General features: G+C 46.3%; 1 protein-coding gene across 3 annotated transcripts in view; it reads left to right on the top strand.

Annotated features, from left to right (window-relative positions):
- The window catches only part of Dhx32 (DEAH-box helicase 32 (putative)), a 65,058-nt gene that overhangs the window by 42,358 nt on the left and 3,090 nt on the right, over positions 1–19,610 (top strand). For all 3 annotated transcript variants that reach the window (XM_027409114.2, XM_035442149.1, XM_027409113.2), the window contains 5 exons: positions 3,675–3,920; positions 5,705–5,804; positions 5,897–6,055; positions 17,592–17,783; positions 18,589–18,738. In XM_027409114.2, coding sequence (XP_027264915.1) covers positions 3,675–3,920; positions 5,705–5,804; positions 5,897–6,055; positions 17,592–17,783; positions 18,589–18,738 — 847 coding nt within the window. The remainder of the gene's footprint in view (positions 1–3,674; positions 3,921–5,704; positions 5,805–5,896; positions 6,056–17,591; positions 17,784–18,588; positions 18,739–19,610) is intronic.

The following is a 19,610-nucleotide window of genomic DNA, read 5'->3' on the forward strand; positions in this document are numbered from 1 at the left end:
GCCCCAGTTGCATGATTTAGAATGTTTAAGAAGGCCGTTGGGGAAGTAATAAAATGATTAAGGGGCAGAGAGAGCCTCAGGAAGGGAACAGCAGTAAAAGCCAGGAATCTGAAACATTTGAGAGTTGAAACAGCCAGATGGAAGGGGGGGAAAGGCTGGAGATCAACAGGATAAATAGCCATCTTTGAGGCTAAAATCAGAAATTTCAAAACAGAGCCAGGTATCGGCCTGTAGTCACAGTACTCACCAGGTTGAAGCTTGAAAGCCAACTTTGGCTTGAAACTGTCTCAAAAAAGTAAAGAAAAAAATAGTTAATTAAAATTAAGAAAAAAATTCTCAAACGAATGCTTTGGAAACTAAAGGTCATAACAGATTTTGGGTAGAGGTTGTCTTAGGGTATTTGATTCTTGTAAATGTAGTGGAACCTGTCTGTCAGTGACATGGTGACCTTTAAACTGGTGAGCTGTAGCAGTCCACGTAACTTAGTCCTTCCTGTTAAGAAACACCAGACATGACGTCTTCTACTGTGGAAGGGATGACTATGAAAGCTTCAGGGAACTTTACCCTCCTGGGCCCAGAGAATGGGAGGTGCTGCTGCAGCAGCCTGGCCAGGGCTGCACTTCTTGTCCATAGACACAGCAGGTGCCCTGCCCTTGTTGCCCGGTTCTTGCTGGCTCCCCGAGACTTGCCAGGAAGCCAGCTTTGTCTCCAGTTCCATCGTGAGCTCTCCAGGTCTCGGTCTCCTTCCTTTCTCCCACCTTCCAGGCTGTACCCAGTTGTGGGGCTGCTGGGCATTTCCTCTTCAGTGTCTTAAAATCCATGCTGAGAGCTGCCCGTCATTATTCCCTCATGCTTCTCAAAGCTGCCTTGGTTTGTATGAGCAATTAAAGCCTGCTGTGCTCCCTCAGCACCATATAAACTAAACATAAGTAACCGAGAGATGTCTTTTAAGAAACTGAACTCACAGTTTCTTAAAATGCAGACATTTCACTAACAGTTTGATTTTAGGAGTCAGTGTGCTCGCACCCCTGTGTTCCATATTCTTCAGCTGCTGACTCAGTTCCATGTCTGCTGTGAACTCATCCCCATAGTACTGATCCCACAGGCCTCCCTGCCACTTATACTTTAGCAGACTGAGTGCCCTGACTGCTTCCAGCCATCTTTAACCTGAAAACAAAATGTGACAGAAATTAAGTGCAACATACAAATTGAGTTCATAGTGTGTAGTCCAACCAGATCACTGTAAAGACCAGCAGGCAGGTGTGTGAGGGTTGGAGCTTCCTGGGAAATGGTTTGTGTGGCTACAGAGCTTCTTTGGTCTCTGAGCCAAGGTAGATGTTTAATACTTCCTTTCGGTGGATGTTATGGTCTCCATAGCTCAGTAAGCTAGTCACTCCAAAGTCCTGCAAACTATTGAGTAAGAGAGGAGGGAATAAGCTGGGTGTGGTAGAACACACCTTTAATCCCAGCACTTGAGAGGCAGGGGCAGGATCTCCATGTCTGGTTCACATGGTGAGTTCCAGGATAGCCAGGGCTATATATAGACACCCTGTCTGAAAAGAAAAAAGGGAACCAAGGAAATGAATGGACAGTAGGCTTGAAGCACCAGATGCATAGTTCAGCATTGCCTTTTGTAATTTTTGAGGATCATGGCCTCAAATCCACTGTGCTTGAGGAGTGGGAATTATACATAGTATCCATTCCCATCACCTCTGCCTTTTCCTGCTGAACATTTCCTTCATTTCTCCTTCTGCAAAAGTGTGTGTGTGTGTGTGTGTGTGTGTGTGTGTGTGTGTACACTCACATGTGTGTGTTAAAATTCAGCATAAAAAATTTTTAACAGCCAGAAATAGGCAGATTCCCATGTGTTCCAGGTCAGTTAGAATAACATGATGAGACCTATCCCCCAAAGCAAAACAAAACAAAAAACAACTTAGTTACCAATTTTTTTTTCAACAGTATTCTAAGAGGAAGTAATTGTTCACTGCTGTTTGAAGGTATATACCAGTAAGAAATTGCTCTTTAGTGGGCTTCCATAGCTGAATCTCCTTTTCTAGATTCTCTCTGTTGAGAGTTAGTGACACCTGCCTGAAGCTGGGGGGAATGTGGGCGCCCCCACGAGGCTGTCCTAAGAAAATGTGTGTGGTAAATGAAGTGAGTGATCTGGATCCTTCATTTTTTCTTTTAGACAGGAAGCCAGCAACCTTTCAGTCATCCTGCCCTCAACTCCTAAGCATCAGCAAGAAATAGTTTGCTCTTACTATTCTAGTTAACATTTTTTTCATTACTTAGGATATAAACAGTTGTGCTGTTTGCTTTGTTTAAAAACAGAAGATCATGTCCAGGTAAGCCATATATGTGCTGGAGAGGGCAATGTGAGAACAGGCCTCCTGGGAGCAGCTCACCCCAGCTCCCAGAGGTCTCTGATGCCTGACCCATCTTTAAGGCAGATCTAGTCTCCAAAACCCTCGAGGTGACTAGAGCCACTCTACAAATGGTATACAAAGGGAGGCATCATGAACTAGAGACAGGAAGAAGGAAATGCAGCCTTAAAAACTTCAGAGGTCACAGGAAACTGACTTTGAACTCTGATAACTCGGATAAACTATGTGAGCTTTCCATTTGGTGGCTTGCTTTGCACTTTAAAAGACAAATTTGGTCAGCATGGATGTACATGCCTTTAATCCCAGTACTAGGGAGGCAGAGGCAGGAGGATCTCTGTGAGTTCATGACCAGCCTGGCTTACCGAGTGAGTTCTAGGATAGCAGAGAGTACACACAGAAACCCTGATTTGAAAAAAGCAAACACACACACAACACAAAAAGAAGACAGAAATTCCAAAACTATAAAAGGACTCAGATAAAGTAACATCTATTCTCAAAAACTAGCTGGGATTTGAAAAATGTGCAAACTAAAATACTTTACCTTCAGGCACTCCCATTTACTTATAAGTAATTTCATGGCAGGTGGTTTATATTCTTTCCCAGTATGTTTGATGTGTATTTGAACAGATTGTTTTAAATGCCTGTAAATGCAGAGTGTCGGTGACTGCTTCCTGCCCATCTTACAGGTTTTCTGCCACCACTTTGAAGTACACATGGGTCAAATGATTTCTAAGGTGACCTAGGTGAGGATCCCAATCATGCTTTTCTATGTACATTTACATTTTATTTTAGTTTTTTGGGATAAAGTTTCACACTCTAATCCACGATGGCCTTGACCTCACACTGTAATCCTCCTGCCTCAGCCCACTGAGCCCCGGGAATACAAGGCATGAGCCAGCACACCAGGCTGGGATACTGCTCTTTACAGAAAATCTAGATGATGTTGGGTAATGCTTAGTTCCACTGGCTCAGAGAACAGTGAACTACCACCACTGATGTGAGGATGAATTTGATTTTTCTGCTCATGTTAATGTGTCTAAGAAATGGCATCATGCTGGAAGACTTTCTTGAGGGGAAAACCATTCTGGGCTAAAAGCAATGAAATTGTGTGCAAATCACATTTAACTTTCCCAAAGAAAGATTATGTCCTCCTCCTTCATTTAAGGCAATAGCATAAATGTTTCTTTCCCTATGTGCATTATTACCTAAAAAAAAAAAAATACTGAATTCTGGGATATTTCTGTACTGAAATATTGTTCTTTATTCTCATGGATTTTTTTTTCACTTTAGGATATTGAAAAAACCTATGAAATTGTGTGTCAGGAAGGTTCCAACTTAAACCCAGATCTAGGCGAGCTGGTGGTCATTCCTTTGTATCCCAAAGAGAAATGCAACCTGTTCAGGCCAGCGGATGAAACCGAGAAGAGATGCCAAGTATACCAGAGAAGGGTGGTGCTGACCACCAGCAGCGGGGAATCTCTGATCTGGAGCCACACGGTCAAATTTGTTATCGACGTTGGTTTGGAAAGAAGACAGGTAATTACAGTCCTACCAGCCATCACCAGAACCCACTGGCTGGCTTCCTGCTACACCAGTGTCCAGAAAATGACAGTACATAGTGACCCAGGGCTTGCTTTATTTGGTCACATGTGCACAGAGTGGTTGTAACCATCCGATAAAGCCTTGGCTATATCTCTTTAGCATATTGGTAGTCTGGAAGGAAATTAATTGAGGTACAGAGGTTTGAGGAAAGACCAAATGTTTGATAAAGGTGTTGGTTCCTGTCTACCTGCCTGCCCATCTCCTTCCTTTCCTTCTTCCTTTTAACTGGAAATTAAACCCAGGGCCTCCCATATGCTAGCCCAGTGCCCAACCCCTTGTGTCTTTAGGTAAACCTACTAGCATAGCACAATATTCGGCTTCTGAAGCTTCTCTGGTACATCATGTCTGGTTATCTGTTTTTCAGCATAATTAGCATATTACTTCAGGGAAATTAGTTTCAAGTCAGTTGTCTAACTTTTGCAAATACTGGATAATTAGACAAAATTTTTTAAATCTAAATATTTTAGAAAATGAATTCTTTCCAGGCATAGTAGCAGTGGCACGTGCCTTTAGTCCTAGCACTTGGGAGGCAGAGGCAGGCAAGTATCTTGTGAGTTCCAGGACAGCCAGGACTGTTACACAGAGAAACCCTGTCTCAGAAATAGATAGATAGATAGATAGATAGATAGATAGATAGATAGATAGATAGATAGATTATTAAAGCTGAATGGTGGTGCCGCACACCTTTAGTCCCAGCACTCTGGAGGCAGAGGCAGGTGGATCTCTGTGAGTTTGAGACCAGCCTGTTCTACAGAGTGAGTTCCAAGACAGCCAGGACTACACAGAGAAATCCTGTCTCAAATCAAACAAACAAATAAATAATTTAAAGATAAATAAATTATAAATGAAATAACCTCATACAAAATATTTTTATCATTCCCTTTAAATAAAAAAAATGAAGGTATGGTTTCTTAAACTCTGAAGACACTAGAACAACAACAACAACAACAACAAGCTTTTGAAACAGAGAGGAAACTACCAGATTTTATCCCTTGAGGAAACTCTATACTTCCTGAATATCCTTGTTTTACTGTGACACCATGGTGTCCCCATGGTTATGAAGGTTCCCTTGAAACAAGTTGGGGCAGTCTCTTTTGAGACAGGGTCTTGCCATGTAGCCTGGCTGGCCTTGAACTTAAGATTCTCTGTCTCAGCCTTCGAGTGCTGGGATCTTAGTCACACACCACCACACCCGCCTTATTGGAGTCAGTCTTCAGTTACTGCATCATTCATAGAACACAGGCTGTCACTTGCCCTTTTAAGCTACATGCAAGAGTAGCTATTAGTTCTGTGTGGCATTTGTAGTAGGTGCACCACCCAGAAAATCCCAGTATGTGTCATAAGTGGGCCCACTGTGCTAACATTGAGTCTGAACAAAACATCTAAGCATTATAGCCCTGTTGAATGGAAACCCTTTCTTTTATGTGACATTGTGGGGTGGGTATCCCCACACCAGCATGAGGCTCTAGAAGTGGCAGCTCAGTACTGTGGCAGGTGACACTGAGGTCTCCAGTAGTTCCAGAAGTGTTGTGGAAGCAGGCAGCTTATAGATCCATTTGTCAAGGCAGTTTCCATCTCATGGTGTGCAGTAGACACCAAGCAAAGGAGAAGAGCCTGACAGCGCTTCTGTGGTGGCATGCTGGGGGCAGTCACCTTGGAGAGAGGCGGGTGGCTGCACCTGAATTTCCAGGAGGTAACATGCTGTGTTTCTGTTAAAGGTATACAACCCCCGAATCAGAGCCAACTCCCTCGTCCTTCAGCCCATCAGCCAAAGCCAAGCTGAGACCCGCAAGCAGCTTCTTGGGTCTTCTCCCTCAGGTAGTGTGGTAGGCACAATAGCAAGCAGTGGGAAGTCCTTCAGGGGTATGTGTCACAGCAACACTGAAACCATCTCCCTTGACTTCTTTTAGGAAAACTTTTCTGTCTGTACACTGAAGAATTTGCCTCCAAAGACATGAGGCCCCTTAAGCCAGCAGAAATGCAGGAAGCCAACCTGACCAGCATGGTGCTCTTCATGAAGAGGGTGGACATCGCTGGCTTGGGCCGCTGCGACTTCATGAACAGGCCAGGTAGCTTTACACTCGGGCTTTCTTATTCCTGCCGCTTCTTCCTTCTGTGGCACCAGAGCGCACATAGCACCTGTCAGTGTAAGCCAGCATGAGGTTTGTTCAGTGTTGATACCTTCTCACCATCATAGGCAGAAATTCTCTAAAGAAAACTTAAAAGAACAACAACCTAGTGTGTGTGTTTATGATGTGGCTAGGGGTGTCCTGGCTAGGGTTACTTTTGCTGTGCTGAAACGCCATGACCAAAAACAAGATGGGGAAGAAAGGGTTTATTTGGCTTATACTCCCAGATTGCTGTTCATCATTGGAGGAAGTCGGGACAGGAACTCAAACAAGGCAGGATTCTGGAGGCAGGAGCTAATGCAGAGGCCATAGAGGGGTGCTGCTTATTGGCTTACCCTTCCTTCCTTCCTTCCTTCCTTCCTTCTTTTTTTTTTTTTTTTTTAAGATTTATTTATTTACTATGTATACAGTGTTCTGCCTGCATACCAGGAGAGGGCACCAGATCTCATTATAGATAGTTGTGAGCCACCATGTTGTTGCTAGGAATTGAACTCAGGATCTCTGGAAGAACAGCCAGTGGTCTTAACCTCTGAGCCATCTCTCCAACCCTCAGCCCTCTTTCTTATAGAACCCAGGACCACCAGCCCAGGGATGGCACCATAATGGGCTAGACCCTCCTACATCAATCACTATTTAAGAAAATGCCTTACAGACTGCCTAAAATCCGATCTTATGCAGGCATTTCCTTCCTTCCTTCCTTCCTTCCTTCCTTCCTTCCTTCCTTCCTTCCTTCCTTCCTCCCTCCCTTCCTCCCTCCCTTCCTCCCTTCCTTCATTTTGTTTGTTTTTCCAGACAGTGTTTCTCTGTGTAGCAACCGTGGCTATCCTGGAACTTGCTCTGTAGACCAGACTGACCTTGAACTCACAGAGATCCACCTGCTCTGTCTTCCTAGTGCTGCCTCCCTAGTCCTGGGATTAAAGGCTTGTGCCACCACCACCCAACTGTAGGCATTTTCTTAATTGAGGTTCTCTCCTCTCAGGTATCTCTAGCTTGTGTCAAGTTGACTAAGACTAACCATCACAAGGGCCAAATCTCAGCATCTGGTATTTTCACTCTTTAGTTTCATTTTTGAGACAGGGCCTGTCCTGAACCTGAGGGTCTCTGAGTGGCTAGACTAGCTGGCCAAAAAGTCCCTGGAATTCCCCTACCTCTGCCCCTCCTATCAGGTCCTGAGACTATAAATGTGCACCACGAGCCTGGCTGTTTATGTGGGTGCTGAGGATCTGAGCTCAGGTCCTCTTTCTTGTGCAGCAAACACTTTATCCACTGAGCCTTTTCCCCAGCCTAGAGAATATTTTGTCTTTTGGACGGTAGAGTCAGAAGGACTGTCAAGAGCAGCAGATATAGGGAGGGACAGCAGAGCACTGGGATGTAAGGACAAGCTGAACAGAAGGTAATAGGCACATTCCTGAAGTGGTGTCTTCCTCATGAATTATATTAGCACCTGGGGGAAAATCAACTTAGATTTCACTCCTTTGCAACTTAGGTCAAACATCCAAGAGGAGTAAGGTTCCTGAAGCAAGACTGACCCTAATCTGAGCACTTTCCTCCAGGGGGTCTACTGAGCCTACTGGCCCTGGCTTGCTTCTTGTCCCCAGAGCTACTGAAATGCTGAGGGAAACGAGTGACAGGTCCACTGTGCCCAAAGCAGAGCGGTGTTACATGCTCAAAAGGAAGCCAGCCTGAGTTTTCTCTGCACCCTCAGTTGACTTAGCCTCTGTGTGGTAGGGTGAGGTTAGATCCCTCTAGTGTCTGGGAGGTGGCAGCTGTGCATGTCTTAGCCTTTCTTTTTGTTTTTCAAGACAGTGTTTCTCTGTATAACCCTGGCTGCCCTGAAACTCGCTCTGTAGACCAGGCTGTCCTAGAACTTGCTCAGAAGACTAGGTTGGCCTCAAGCTCAAAGAATAGCCTGCTTCTGCCTCCATAGTGCTAGGATTAAGGGCGAGTACCAGCACCCTTTGGCTAAGCCCAGCTAAACTGTGCATGTCAACAAGCAGCTGGTGAGGAAGGTGTGCCAGGAGCCATTGTCTGCATATCATATCTGTTTAGACCCCACCTGTTCTCTGAAGGCTCAGTCGTTTTTATGTGTTTACTGGTGTGTTAACTCACTTATGACAACAGCCCAGTGACTGGATGCTATTATTTGTTCCACTTTACAGAGGAGAAACCAAGTCCCTAGACACAAGGCAACTCACAGAAATGGAGCAGGTGGCATCTGCCCTGACAGTAGCCACTGTCTGACTGTCCTGCCTTTTCCTACTGAAAGACCTGGGGTTTTCCCTCTTTTCCCTGGTGCTCTATGTCCAGTGCTGCTAGCTGAGCATGGGCAGCAGGTGCCTATAAATAATGAGTTGAGGAACACAGCCAGGAGGCTTCCCCATTTCCCCACCCATCAAGCCCCTGAAGCTGATGGGGACCTAGCCCATGGGTAGGGAGACACTAGGCTGTCAGAGCAGGGTCTTCCTTTAATGTGCTTTGTTCTGTGACTTGAAGCTTAGCTTCTGCAAAGCAGGCAAATGCCTAGATCATCTTATAAGGGGCTCTTAACTTAAAAGTATTGGCTGCTCTTAGTTTTTGCTTTATCTTTGTAAAAATTACTTATTTTTTCCACACTTTTGGCCAGTTGCTAAAATTTCCCATCATGCTTACCCTAGAAGTAAATGGCCATCTGCCTATGATGTCTGTGTCCTTTGACACATTTTGTAAAACAGGGAAGTCAGCAAGAGGCCATCAAAGTAGAAGGAGTGTCTAAAGTGGGAGCTGTGTGATCCAGGCTTGTCTGTGTGTTTTTTTCCTTCATGGTGTCCTGGCCCTGAGGATGACCTCCAGGGGTGAGAGTGTCATCAGTCTTCCTTCTTTCTACCTGATGGCTTCTGAATTTGAGATTGGGTTGGCTTTTGCCACAGATGGATCTGCTACAGGAATTTTTCTGGAAGCGCTCCTCCACCGAAGGTTTTTCACCCTTTTACTGTTTTTACATTTTGGTGTTGTAGAGATTGAGCATGCTCTGAGAGTGTTGTACCACTGAGCCACATCCCAGACCAGACTTTCTTTTCATGATGGTAGGGATGGGCCTAGAGACTGAATGATGGGCAAGTCCGCTTCCACTAACTACTCTGCCAGCCCCACCTGTGACCATTGCCCATCCAGCTCTACTGCTCATGTCTTGGCACCCTCAGCATCGTCATGTGTAGGAGAGGGGATATTTAGTGAACTAGATATGAGGGGAGAAGGAAAAGCAGGCTTGCTAAAGGGTTCTGAAGAAATCAGGTGTCACAGACACCTGAAGTGAACTGTGGACTTCTGTCTGTGCTGGGATCCCTGCTAATGCTCGCTCTCTCTCTCTCACTCTCTCTCTCTCTCTCTCTCTTTCTCTCTCTCTCTCTCTGTGGGGGGAGTGGGGGGTGGGTGTGTGCTCGTGCGCATGCACGTATGCACATATGCTGAGATCTCTGCTGTCTGTGTGGCTTCATGAGGCTTCAAGCTGATAACTGGAAACAAAGGGGTCAGCGTCACCATTTATTTTTGGCTTCTGACAATACACACACAACTGTTTTCTGCTATGCTTGGGAAAATATAGCTGTGGATGAACTCTGACTCATCGTTTTGGAAAAAATATAGAAGATGCTTGCAGCCAATGCATTTAATTCAACTTATAATTGAAATGTATGAGCACAGCAAACTCCATCCTTTTCAGGATCTGTGAACCATGTGGAAATGGACTTGGCGTGACTAGGTTACCAGCAGTTAAGTCAGTTCCCTTGGCATGGACTTCTCTTTTGAAAAAAACTAAATCAAGGCTTTTTTTCCCCCCTCTTCCTTGGCTGCCTGAAGATAGACTTCCATGAAAGTGTCACAGCCACTGTTGATCTGGGTCAGGAAGCTTGGGATCAGCTGAGTGCCTCAGCAGAAACAGATGGCTGAAACTGTTATTGTCCTTGGAAGGCAAAGGTTACCTAGACAGGGATTTGGAGAGAAACCAGGCAAAACGTCTCAGACTATGCCAAATGTCGTCTACTTGTTTTACTGGTAGCACATAAAACTGGCTTGGGATTTCTGGGATTATGGAAAGAAAAAGGAAAGCCAGGCATGGTGGTATGTGCCTATAATCACAGCATTTATGAAGTGGAAGTAGAGGCAGGAGAATTGTGTGTTAAAGGTCATCCTGTGTGGATTTCCAGGCCAGCCTGGGCTACATGAAACCCTGTCTCCAAAAAACAGGAAGAAAGGAAAGAAGGAAGGAGGGAACCATATCCAACTCGGACTTCTAGCTTGGCATCAAAGACAAGGGCCTGAAGAAAACACAGTGCAGACAGAGGCCAGTTGGAAAAAGGGATCCAGCTTTGCAGTGGCCCCATCAGTGCTCAGGTGCACATTTTTCACTAGAAGATTCCCCAGTCAGTGAACTTGGATCTTCTGACATCACTGTCACACACCCGGAGATGTTTGTGAGGATGCCTGCAAGTCTCTAAAGCACTATAAACTGGAGATTCTCCTTTGAAACACAGACTGGTCTTAAAGTGCCATAGTCTGTGCTTGAGAGAGTGAGAGAAAGCCACCTGCTAGCTTAGCTCAATGATCACCCGGCTGCACCTGGAGCTCTGGATAGGGAAGGGCTCCTTTCTGCATGCTGCATGTTGCCTCCTCAACAGTCCAGAGCTAAGAAATTGTTCAACCACTATACCTGCAAAGGCCATAGCTAGGTCATTGTTTTAGTTATTCATTTGTATTACATTTATTTGTGGAGGTTGGAGGACAACTTGCAGGACTCAATTCTCTCCTTCTACCATGTGGGTTCCAGGAGTGGAGTTCAGGCTGTCAGGCGTGTGCTGCAAGCATTTTCCCCCACTGAGCCATCCTCCCTCCTGACTGCTAGGTGCTGCACAGACGCTAATGTCTGTGCAGAGGCTACACAGAATTTATCACCATATTCAGAGGGTGTGTGTGTGTGTACAAAGAGGAATAGTTCAGGAACAGTTTCCAAGACTGAACCCATTGGAACACCTTGGAAACATGAAGGTCATTTTTCAGATAGTGAAAACATAATGGGGAGGGACATTAAAGGCACAGAATGAAAATAGTTTTAACGTAACAGCAATCAAAGTAGCTGCTTCAGGGGTAAGGTCAGTTAGTTAATGTATTTTTATCCCTTAGAAAAGTGACTGGGGTTCAGTAAACACTTGGTATTGCAGGTCTGAGGGACACCTAGCTGAGCTGGAAAACCCAAGGCTACCTGCCCTGGCTCACAGAAGGCAACTTCCATGGGTGTGCAAACAGATGATGAGTCACAGTGATTAGGAGATGTCACCACTGTGCCCCTGAGCTGGGTTCCTAGATACCAATAAGACCACGGGCCTTGGCCTGTTGGAGTCATGTCAGCCATGCTGACAGAGCATGGCAGCTCCCAACAAGATGTTATAGTTGGAGGCACAACACAAATCCTTATTATACAATTAAGGAACCAGCTGGCTGGCCACTCAGCGTTGGCAAGACATGAGAAATTCAAGTGTGAAAGTGCTGTGGATCTTGTAAGAAAGGGTCCTGCAAACACCAGGTGGTAGGAATGTGGCCTTTGACACTATCGTAGACACTGTTCTTTCCTGTCATCAGAGCCAAGCTCTTAATCCCATTCCAGAATTCCAAAGCTTCTAGAGTGCACATCACCAAAACCAGCACATTTCTTGATTCTTCAACTGTTTCCCCTCTGTGAAGTCTTCACTTTAGTGAACACAGCAGGTGAGGCCCAGTCCTGAAATAGGTGCCCCTAAACCCTCCCAAGCAGTGTACATGATTGCAGTAGGTGCTTAGCGCACAGACAGAGCTGTGCAAGAACCCATCTTTGTTCCTCCTGGGCTGATTTTGTCTCCACCTTTTCTAAGCTCCAGTGGCACTTTAGATGACTCCTTGCTACAAAACACATCGTGTTGTAATATGTGGGTACCGTTCTCTCTGGAAGAGCCAGTGACCCAGCTCAAACTGGCAAAACAGAGCCTGAATTCTGCATAAGGAAATGAGGTATCTCTTGAAATCCAAGAGGTGACTCAGAAACATTGTGGGTGTTTGGTTCTCAACTCTGTGTCTCTTGGTTCTCTATACACACACCTCCCTTCTTGGCTGCTTCCTCCCATCTGCACAGCAGGGTCCACACAGCAGCTCTCTGCCTGTGCTCTGTGGTGTATGCTCAGCCTTGGAAAGGCCCCTGTTAGTCTTGGTGCAAAACATAAAACTCCCAAGGAAAGGACTCTGACTCAGTGTGGGAAGGAGCCCACCCTGAGCCATCATTGTGACTGGGTTAATGGGAACAATTAGGTGGCCAGTAATGCAAAGTCATGTCTCACTGCTGGACTTTGAGAAACAGTATGAGTCCAGGTTTATATCTGTGCCTGCAGTGAGCTCTCCCCAAGTCCCAAAGGGACCAGCACTGGGACTACCCCCAAGTGTGCACCTGCCTAAGGACTTTGCAAGTGCCAACAGCACAAGACACTAAAGTTGGACTGAGTGAATGGATAATGAGCATCAATCTTACAAGAGAAGAAGACAGGTGACGGTGAAGAGAGCCCTTTGTGTACATAGAACTCACTCACTGGGCAGCCAGTTTTAAATTATTGTTTTTATGTGTATGGGCTTTTGCCAGCATGCAGGTGTGTGCACCACATGTGCAGTGCCCTTGGAGACCAGAAGAAGACATAAAATCCCTTGTAACTGTAGTTATAGATGGTTGGGAGCTGCCATATGTGTGCTGGGAATCAAACCAGGGTCCTCTGAAAGAGCAGCTCTTAAGCACTGAGCCATTTTCCCAGCCTCCATGCATTTTTTGGCCTGTTTTTTTTTTTCAGGTGTTTTTGGTATAGCCAATGCTATGCCATCCTACCACAGTGATAAGCCTTGTTTGTCTGAAGATCGGTCCCAGGTGCTGTAGGGTGGGGAGACTTGTAGTTATACTGCAAAGAAGCCACAGTCCTCAGAACATCTGCCAGGGCTGTTGTTTAGAAAGAGGTACAGTGCCTTATCCTGAGGAACACTGACTGACTGATGTGTCTTGAGGAAGGCCAGCAGTCTTCCCTCGCATAGAGTGAGCAGGCACAGCCTTGTGTGGAGATGAACACAGTTCTTTCTTACCTGCTTGCTTCTCTCTGAAATCTAACTGGGTTAAGTGCTGATGTGGCTTGCTAGGAAAGAAGGCCTGAGGGGGCCCATGGCTGTCTGTGGTCCACTTATTCTTTCTTCTGTGTCACAGGCAGGAACAGAGTTGGCATGTGCGAGGTCTCAGGGTCCAGCAAAAGTTCAATTGAGCTGTCGCCTTTCACTTGAGCTTCTGAAAGTGTGGAGACAGCCATCATCTGAAAGCCAGACTCAGCATGACTTTGCCAATGTCCTGCTAGTGGTTGGAGAGTTTGCCTCTTTCAAACCCCTTCCATCTCAAGTGACAGATGGAGCCCTAATCTCTCACCCTTGCTAATAAGACAGGCTGAGGAGTGTGACTGAAGGAGAAGGCCTGACTGGCTTTGAGACTTGCTTATTAAGAGACTTCCTGTCTTGTTGTGTACCTGGAAGTACTTACCCATCCCAGACAAGCACAGGCATGGAGTTCTACTAACATCCCAGGGATAACTGTATTTGACAACTTTTGCCTGTGGGAGAATATAAATTCAGTGCAGTGGACTTGTATAATATCAACTAGCTTGACAGGAACTTGTTTCTGAGTTACTTTAGCAAGTGAGGCCAAAAGTAAGCAGAAATCGTAGCAAAGAAGCCCTGACTGGAAGAGACACCAGCTCCCTGACCCCCAGCCCAACACACACTCCAAACACTTGAGTGGACAGATAGCCCACAAGAGAAAGGCCAGGCTAGGATTTCTCCCATCTCACATAGATGCATTTGGGCATGCCAGTGAAAAGCAGAGAATGCCTGCTGTGTGAGCCTGGACTCCTCACATAACTGGTGCTGTTGCTCAGTCAGCCCCTCCCACAGAGGGACTTGAGCCTTGTTATCAATCACCAGCTTCCTGTTGCAGACCTGCCCTACTGATTGGTGGAATGAAAAGGCCGGCACATGTGGGAGTTTGTTTAGGTTCCTTCTGGATAGAATGAATGCAAGGAACAGTGAGGAAGTGTTGTGATTATAGCCCCTCATAACTTTAGTGACCACGGGAAGGAAAGCTTGTGAGCTTGCAGTGAGATCTACAGAAAGCAGAGCTGTCATTGACAAGAATGCCAAATAAGAAGGCTGTTTTGCTCCTCTTGAAGTGACCTTCAGAATAAAGCAGTCTTGTTCTGCATGTCAATGAGAAGGCCTTGCTCTGGTACCATTCATTTACTGTCTACCATGATTCGCATTCAGGGAACACTGCTGTGGAAAAACCTCATCTAAGCCATTCTACTCTCTTTTTTTTTTTTTAATTTATTTATTAGTTCTAGTTAGGGAACAAGCTTGTTTCACATGTAAGTCCCTTCTCCCTCTCCCTCCCCTCACCCCCATCCCTCCTCCCCACCCCCAGCCTACCCCCACTCCATCCACCCACCACTCCCCAGGCAGGGTAGGGCCCTCAACAGGGGCTCTACAAAGTCCACCAAATCTTCCTGTGCTGGTCCTGGGCCCTTCCCCATGTGTCCAGGGCCAGAGTGTATCCCTTCACATGGGATGGGCTCTCAAAGTCCCTTCTTGCACCAGGGAAAAATACTAATCCACCACCAGAGGCTCCCTGGAGTGCAGAGGCCTCCTTATTGACATCCATGTTCAGGGGTCTGGATCAGTCTTGTACTGGCCTCCCTGACAGCATCTGGGGTCGATGTGCTCTCCCTTGTTCAGGCCAATTGTTCCTGTGGGTTTCTCCAACCTGGTACAGACCCCTTCGCTCTTCATTCCTCCCTCTCTTCAACTAAATTCCCGATTTCAGCTCAGTGTATATCTGTGGATGTCTGTCTCTGCTTCCATCAGCCACTGGGGGGAGGGCTCTAGGATGGCATAAAGAGAAGTCATCAATCTCATTTTAGGGGAAGGGCTTTTAGGTTATCCTCTCCACCATTGCCTGGATTGTCAGATTGTGTCATCCTTGTAGGTCTCTGGAGATCTCCCTGGTTCCAGATCTCTTCTCGGACCTATAGTGGCTCCCTCTGATATGGTATCTCTCATCCTGCCTTCTCTCCTCTGTTCTTCCCCCAACTCAATATTTCTGCCCCTCCATTTCCTCTCCTCTACTCCCCTTCTCTTGCTCTTATTGTAGCAGCTCCCTCCCCCCTACCCTCATGCTCCCAATTAGTTCAGGAGTTCATGCCACTTCCATTCCTGGGGACCATTTATCCCTTAGAGTCCTTCATGTTTCCTAGTTTCTTTGGTGAAGAGGATTATAGGCTGGTAATCCTTTGCTCTATGTCTAAAATTCATATATGAGTGAGTACATACCATGTTTGTCTTTTTGTGACTGGGTTACCTCACTCAGGATGGTTTCTTCTAGTTCCATCCATTTGCCTAGGAATTTCAAGATTCCATTGCTTTTTTCTGCTGAGTAGTACTCCATTGTATAAATGTACCACATTTTCTCGCAATTCTACTCTTAAACTGGGGAGATTAGAATGTAGAATTAGCAAGTACTGTTGGGTTAGGTGTTAGAGCCCCAGACCTGTGCCATCCGTGATCATTAGCCTGTTTCTCCTTTATGATAAACACACGAGAAAAGCTTTGCATGAGGCCAGGAGCACAGTCCCGAAGTCATTTCTGTCCCTCTGTTGACTGTGTACAGCCAACTCTACTTCAGGACATAGGAGTAGTTAGTACTCTTTGGGAACAAAGCCTGTCAAGCCATATGCTCCTGGGGTGTTGTCATGGGACCTGTAGCTCATCCCATAGTGGCTTTTCTGTCTCTGAGGTGTTCCCTGATGGGGCCAGTGTTCCTAGCTCCTTGCTGTTTATACCCACCACCCTCCCCCCCTTGCTCTTTCCTGCAGCTGCTGCTTGCACCTTCTGAGGCATATCCGCTGTCCCCTTTTAGGACCCACAGCTCTCAGATGGAACTCTTGGACAGCTCTTCTAAGTAGCCCATCAGTTTCCTTCCTGGCACTGCAGCCTCTCAAGGACCTTGTGTTCACCAGCGTGGTCAGGCCCAAAGTCCCCAGAGACAAAGACAAGGACGTTCTGTTTAGTATTAAATTTTGACAGGGGAAAAAAAGAAACAATCGGTGACTCCACTGTCTCCCTATGGCGGTGTCACTGTCAGCAGAGCTTCCTGTGGTGGCTCCTCACCACCCTCTGTTTCTGGTCTCTTGACTCAGTTGCTCTGCTCTCCCCCAGCAAGGCTGCAGGGCAGCACTGGTGTGTTTCAGACCACACTAGTAGTTTCTAAAAGCTTTCCTGGCTTCCTGACCATAGCGGGAATCTGATCAAATCAGCTTGTGAGTAGGCTGTATAGTTTCTCAGTGTACCTTAAATTCTGGCAGTGGTTACTTCCAGTGGTCAAAGTATAAATAGCAAATAAGTCATTTTTTTTTCCTGTCAGTCACTTAAAAACTCTCAGGCATAGGCAGGTTTAGTTGCTTCTTGGGTTAGGCCTATGGGAGCCATCTCCCACACACCACAGGCCAGGACTGAGACAGATGAAAGCCGGCCAGTGGCTCTCTGAAGTCCTTTGGTTTTAGGTAGCTGAGCAGGACTTGGCTCTCCTGTGTGGCCTTTATGGAGATACCAGATAGCAGACAGGTGAGGATGCATATTTAATAGAATTTGGTTCCATGAGGTCAGAGACTAAATGGACTTCTTTGTGGAAACTGAGCAGATATAACACACACAGAAGTGATGCCCATGTTATCTTAAGTCTAAAAGAAATGAGGGATGGAAAAGTGAGTCTTTTCGGTAACCTCCTGTGTCCATGTCTGGTGTTTCTGTTTTCTCTGTGACTTTTGGCCACTCTGTCTTCTTTGTTCTGCCTGTTCTTCTTGTCATACCTTCTTGTCAGTTACTGGATTCTAGACCATGTGTGTTTTGCTTTATTGAACAAAGAATTTTTGTCTTCCATTTCTCAGGACTGGCTTTCTAGGTCTTGTGCGGGGGCTGCTTACATGGTCAGCATTCTGAACCTGCAGCAGGCTGGCTGGCTAGCTGGCGGGAGCAGACTCTGTTCTGGATGCTGTGTGAGCACCAGATATGTTCCCTCCAGTCACACTGACTGGAGCATTGCTGCCTGGTCCGGAGAGGTCTCAGATCCCCAGGGTCATCTTTGACCCCTCAGGACTGCATCAAAATGCAAGGAGTCCCTGGCTGTCCCCTGCACAGCAGCCTACCACTCTGTCAGGGCCCTTATCTACACAGCTACGGCTTACCCTGTCAGCCCCTCAGAATCTGCTGGCTTAGCGTCTGGCCAATTCTTGCTTCACGGGTTTTGTTCATTGGTTGCTTGTTTTATACAAGAATGAAAAACTACTACCTGCTGCTCCATCTCAGTTGTGCAAAACATATTCCTTTTTTATCTTTCTTTCTTTCCTAGCCCCAGAAAGCCTGATGCAAGCACTGGAAGATTTAGATTACCTGGCAGCCCTGGACAATGATGGGAATCTCTCCGAGTTTGGAATCATCATGTCTGAGTTTCCTCTGGATCCACAGCTCTCAAAGTCTATCTTAGCATCCTGTGAATTTGACTGTGTAGATGAAATGCTAACCATCGCTGCCATGGTAACAGGTATTCCTAAATGACCCTTCTTTTATACCATGAATCCACACGAGGTATAGATTTAAATGGAGTCTGCAGCAGGGACAGTGGTTGGTCCATCTAATTTTGCAGATGATAGCAAAGTGGGTTTTTGTTTGTTTGTTTTATTTTTGAGACATGGTTTCTTTATGTAGTTCTAGGTATCCTGGAACTCACTTTGTAGACCAGGCTGGCCTTGAACTCAAGAAATCCACCTGTCTCTGTCTCCCCAGTGCTGGGATTAAAGGCATGTGCCACCACAGCCCTGCAGCAAAGTGTTTTAATAGACTGAAAAGGGGAGATTTTTTTAAATTACCTTAATGCAAAAATTCAAAAGGGTCATGCCTGGCTTCTTGCCAAAAGGACTAGTATAGTGCAAACAATAACAACAACAAAATAGTTCCCAAATAACCGTGTGTTTGTGTTTCCTGCCAGTAGTGGCTCCTATATTGTCATATATTCTTTGACAGCAGCATGGACTAAATGCTGTGCCACAATGGAATGTAGTCCTAATCTTGTATCTGACTCACTGGGCCCCTTGACATCCTGCTTCCACTGGGATATGAGCAGGGTACTAACTGCTAGTGGCAAAGCAACATGCACAAAAAGGAGAAAGAATTAAGACAACTCACTCTCACTTTCCTTGGCTCCCTAGTAAACAAGAACATTGAGAACATTATGTTGATTCAGAGAACCAAGACAGGAGTGGGCTCTTAGACAGGGGTCCTGCTTCTGGGCACTGGACCAGGATGAAGTGTCCTCTGCATTGCTGACTGTGACCTCTTGCATCTTAAAGCTCCCAGTTGCTTTTTGCACGTGCCTCATGGTGCTGAGGAGACTGCTGAGACTTGCTGGAAAACATTCTTGCACCCTGAAGGTGATCACTTTACACTCATCAACGTCTACAGGGCCTACCAAGACACAGCTCTGAACTCTACCAGTGAGCGTACGTGAACATGATTCCCCAGAAACCACTTTCCCACTTCTTCTCCCATCCCCAAAGGAGGCTCAGATGTTGAATTGTTATTTGTAGCCTTCCTTCGGACAGTCCCACCAGACACCCGGAGGCCTAGCATGTCATAGCACAGGTCACCCGGAGGCCTAGCATGTCACAGCACAGGTCTGGATTTGGGGAGCTTTGGTGCTCTGGGCAGCCAGCTTTCAAAAGCAGCATGCCTGAAGCACGCTGACAGGGGCAGAGTCGGGGGTGAGCAGGAGCAGGCATCCCCAGTGCCCTCCCGTGTCCCTGAGCTGCAGGGGATAATACTGTGATGTCACGGGAGAGGGCCCACTGCTGGGAAAGTGGCAGCACCTCTTCCAAGGCCTGCAGGGGACAGAGAGGACAGGGGTTGGAACTGGATCGGCTCCCTTCCCCACAGGAGGCTCTTCTGCTTTCCACAGACTAGCCTCTACTTCATTTGCTCCAGAAGATGGTGTGAAAAATATTTAAATGATGTGGAAAAATCCTGAGATCAGTTTGCAAGGCAGTAGTAGGATCATATCAGGAGCAGGGAATGAGTGTTTCTAAATGGACTGGAGGGACTGTGGTCAGCTTTTGAGAACTGACTGGTATCTGAGTGACAGTATCTGACCAAGTATGTGCTCTTGCTACTCTGAGTGGGACAAGTGGACAGGGTAGACGAAGGTCTGATGTCTATTGGACCAAAGCCATCTGCATTCTTCAGTCAAGATGCAATTGTAGGTGCCGGGAAAATACCTTAAAATAGAATGAGACTAGCACATTTGGATTAAAAGAAAGTTGCACCCAAGGTAGATAAGAAGCTAAAGTGTGAACTCCCAGGTCAGCCTGGTAGGGCC

This window comes from Cricetulus griseus, chromosome 3 (genome assembly GCF_003668045.3).
Source record: "Cricetulus griseus strain 17A/GY chromosome 3, alternate assembly CriGri-PICRH-1.0, whole genome shotgun sequence".
Lineage (NCBI taxonomy): Eukaryota > Metazoa > Chordata > Mammalia > Rodentia > Cricetidae > Cricetulus > Cricetulus griseus.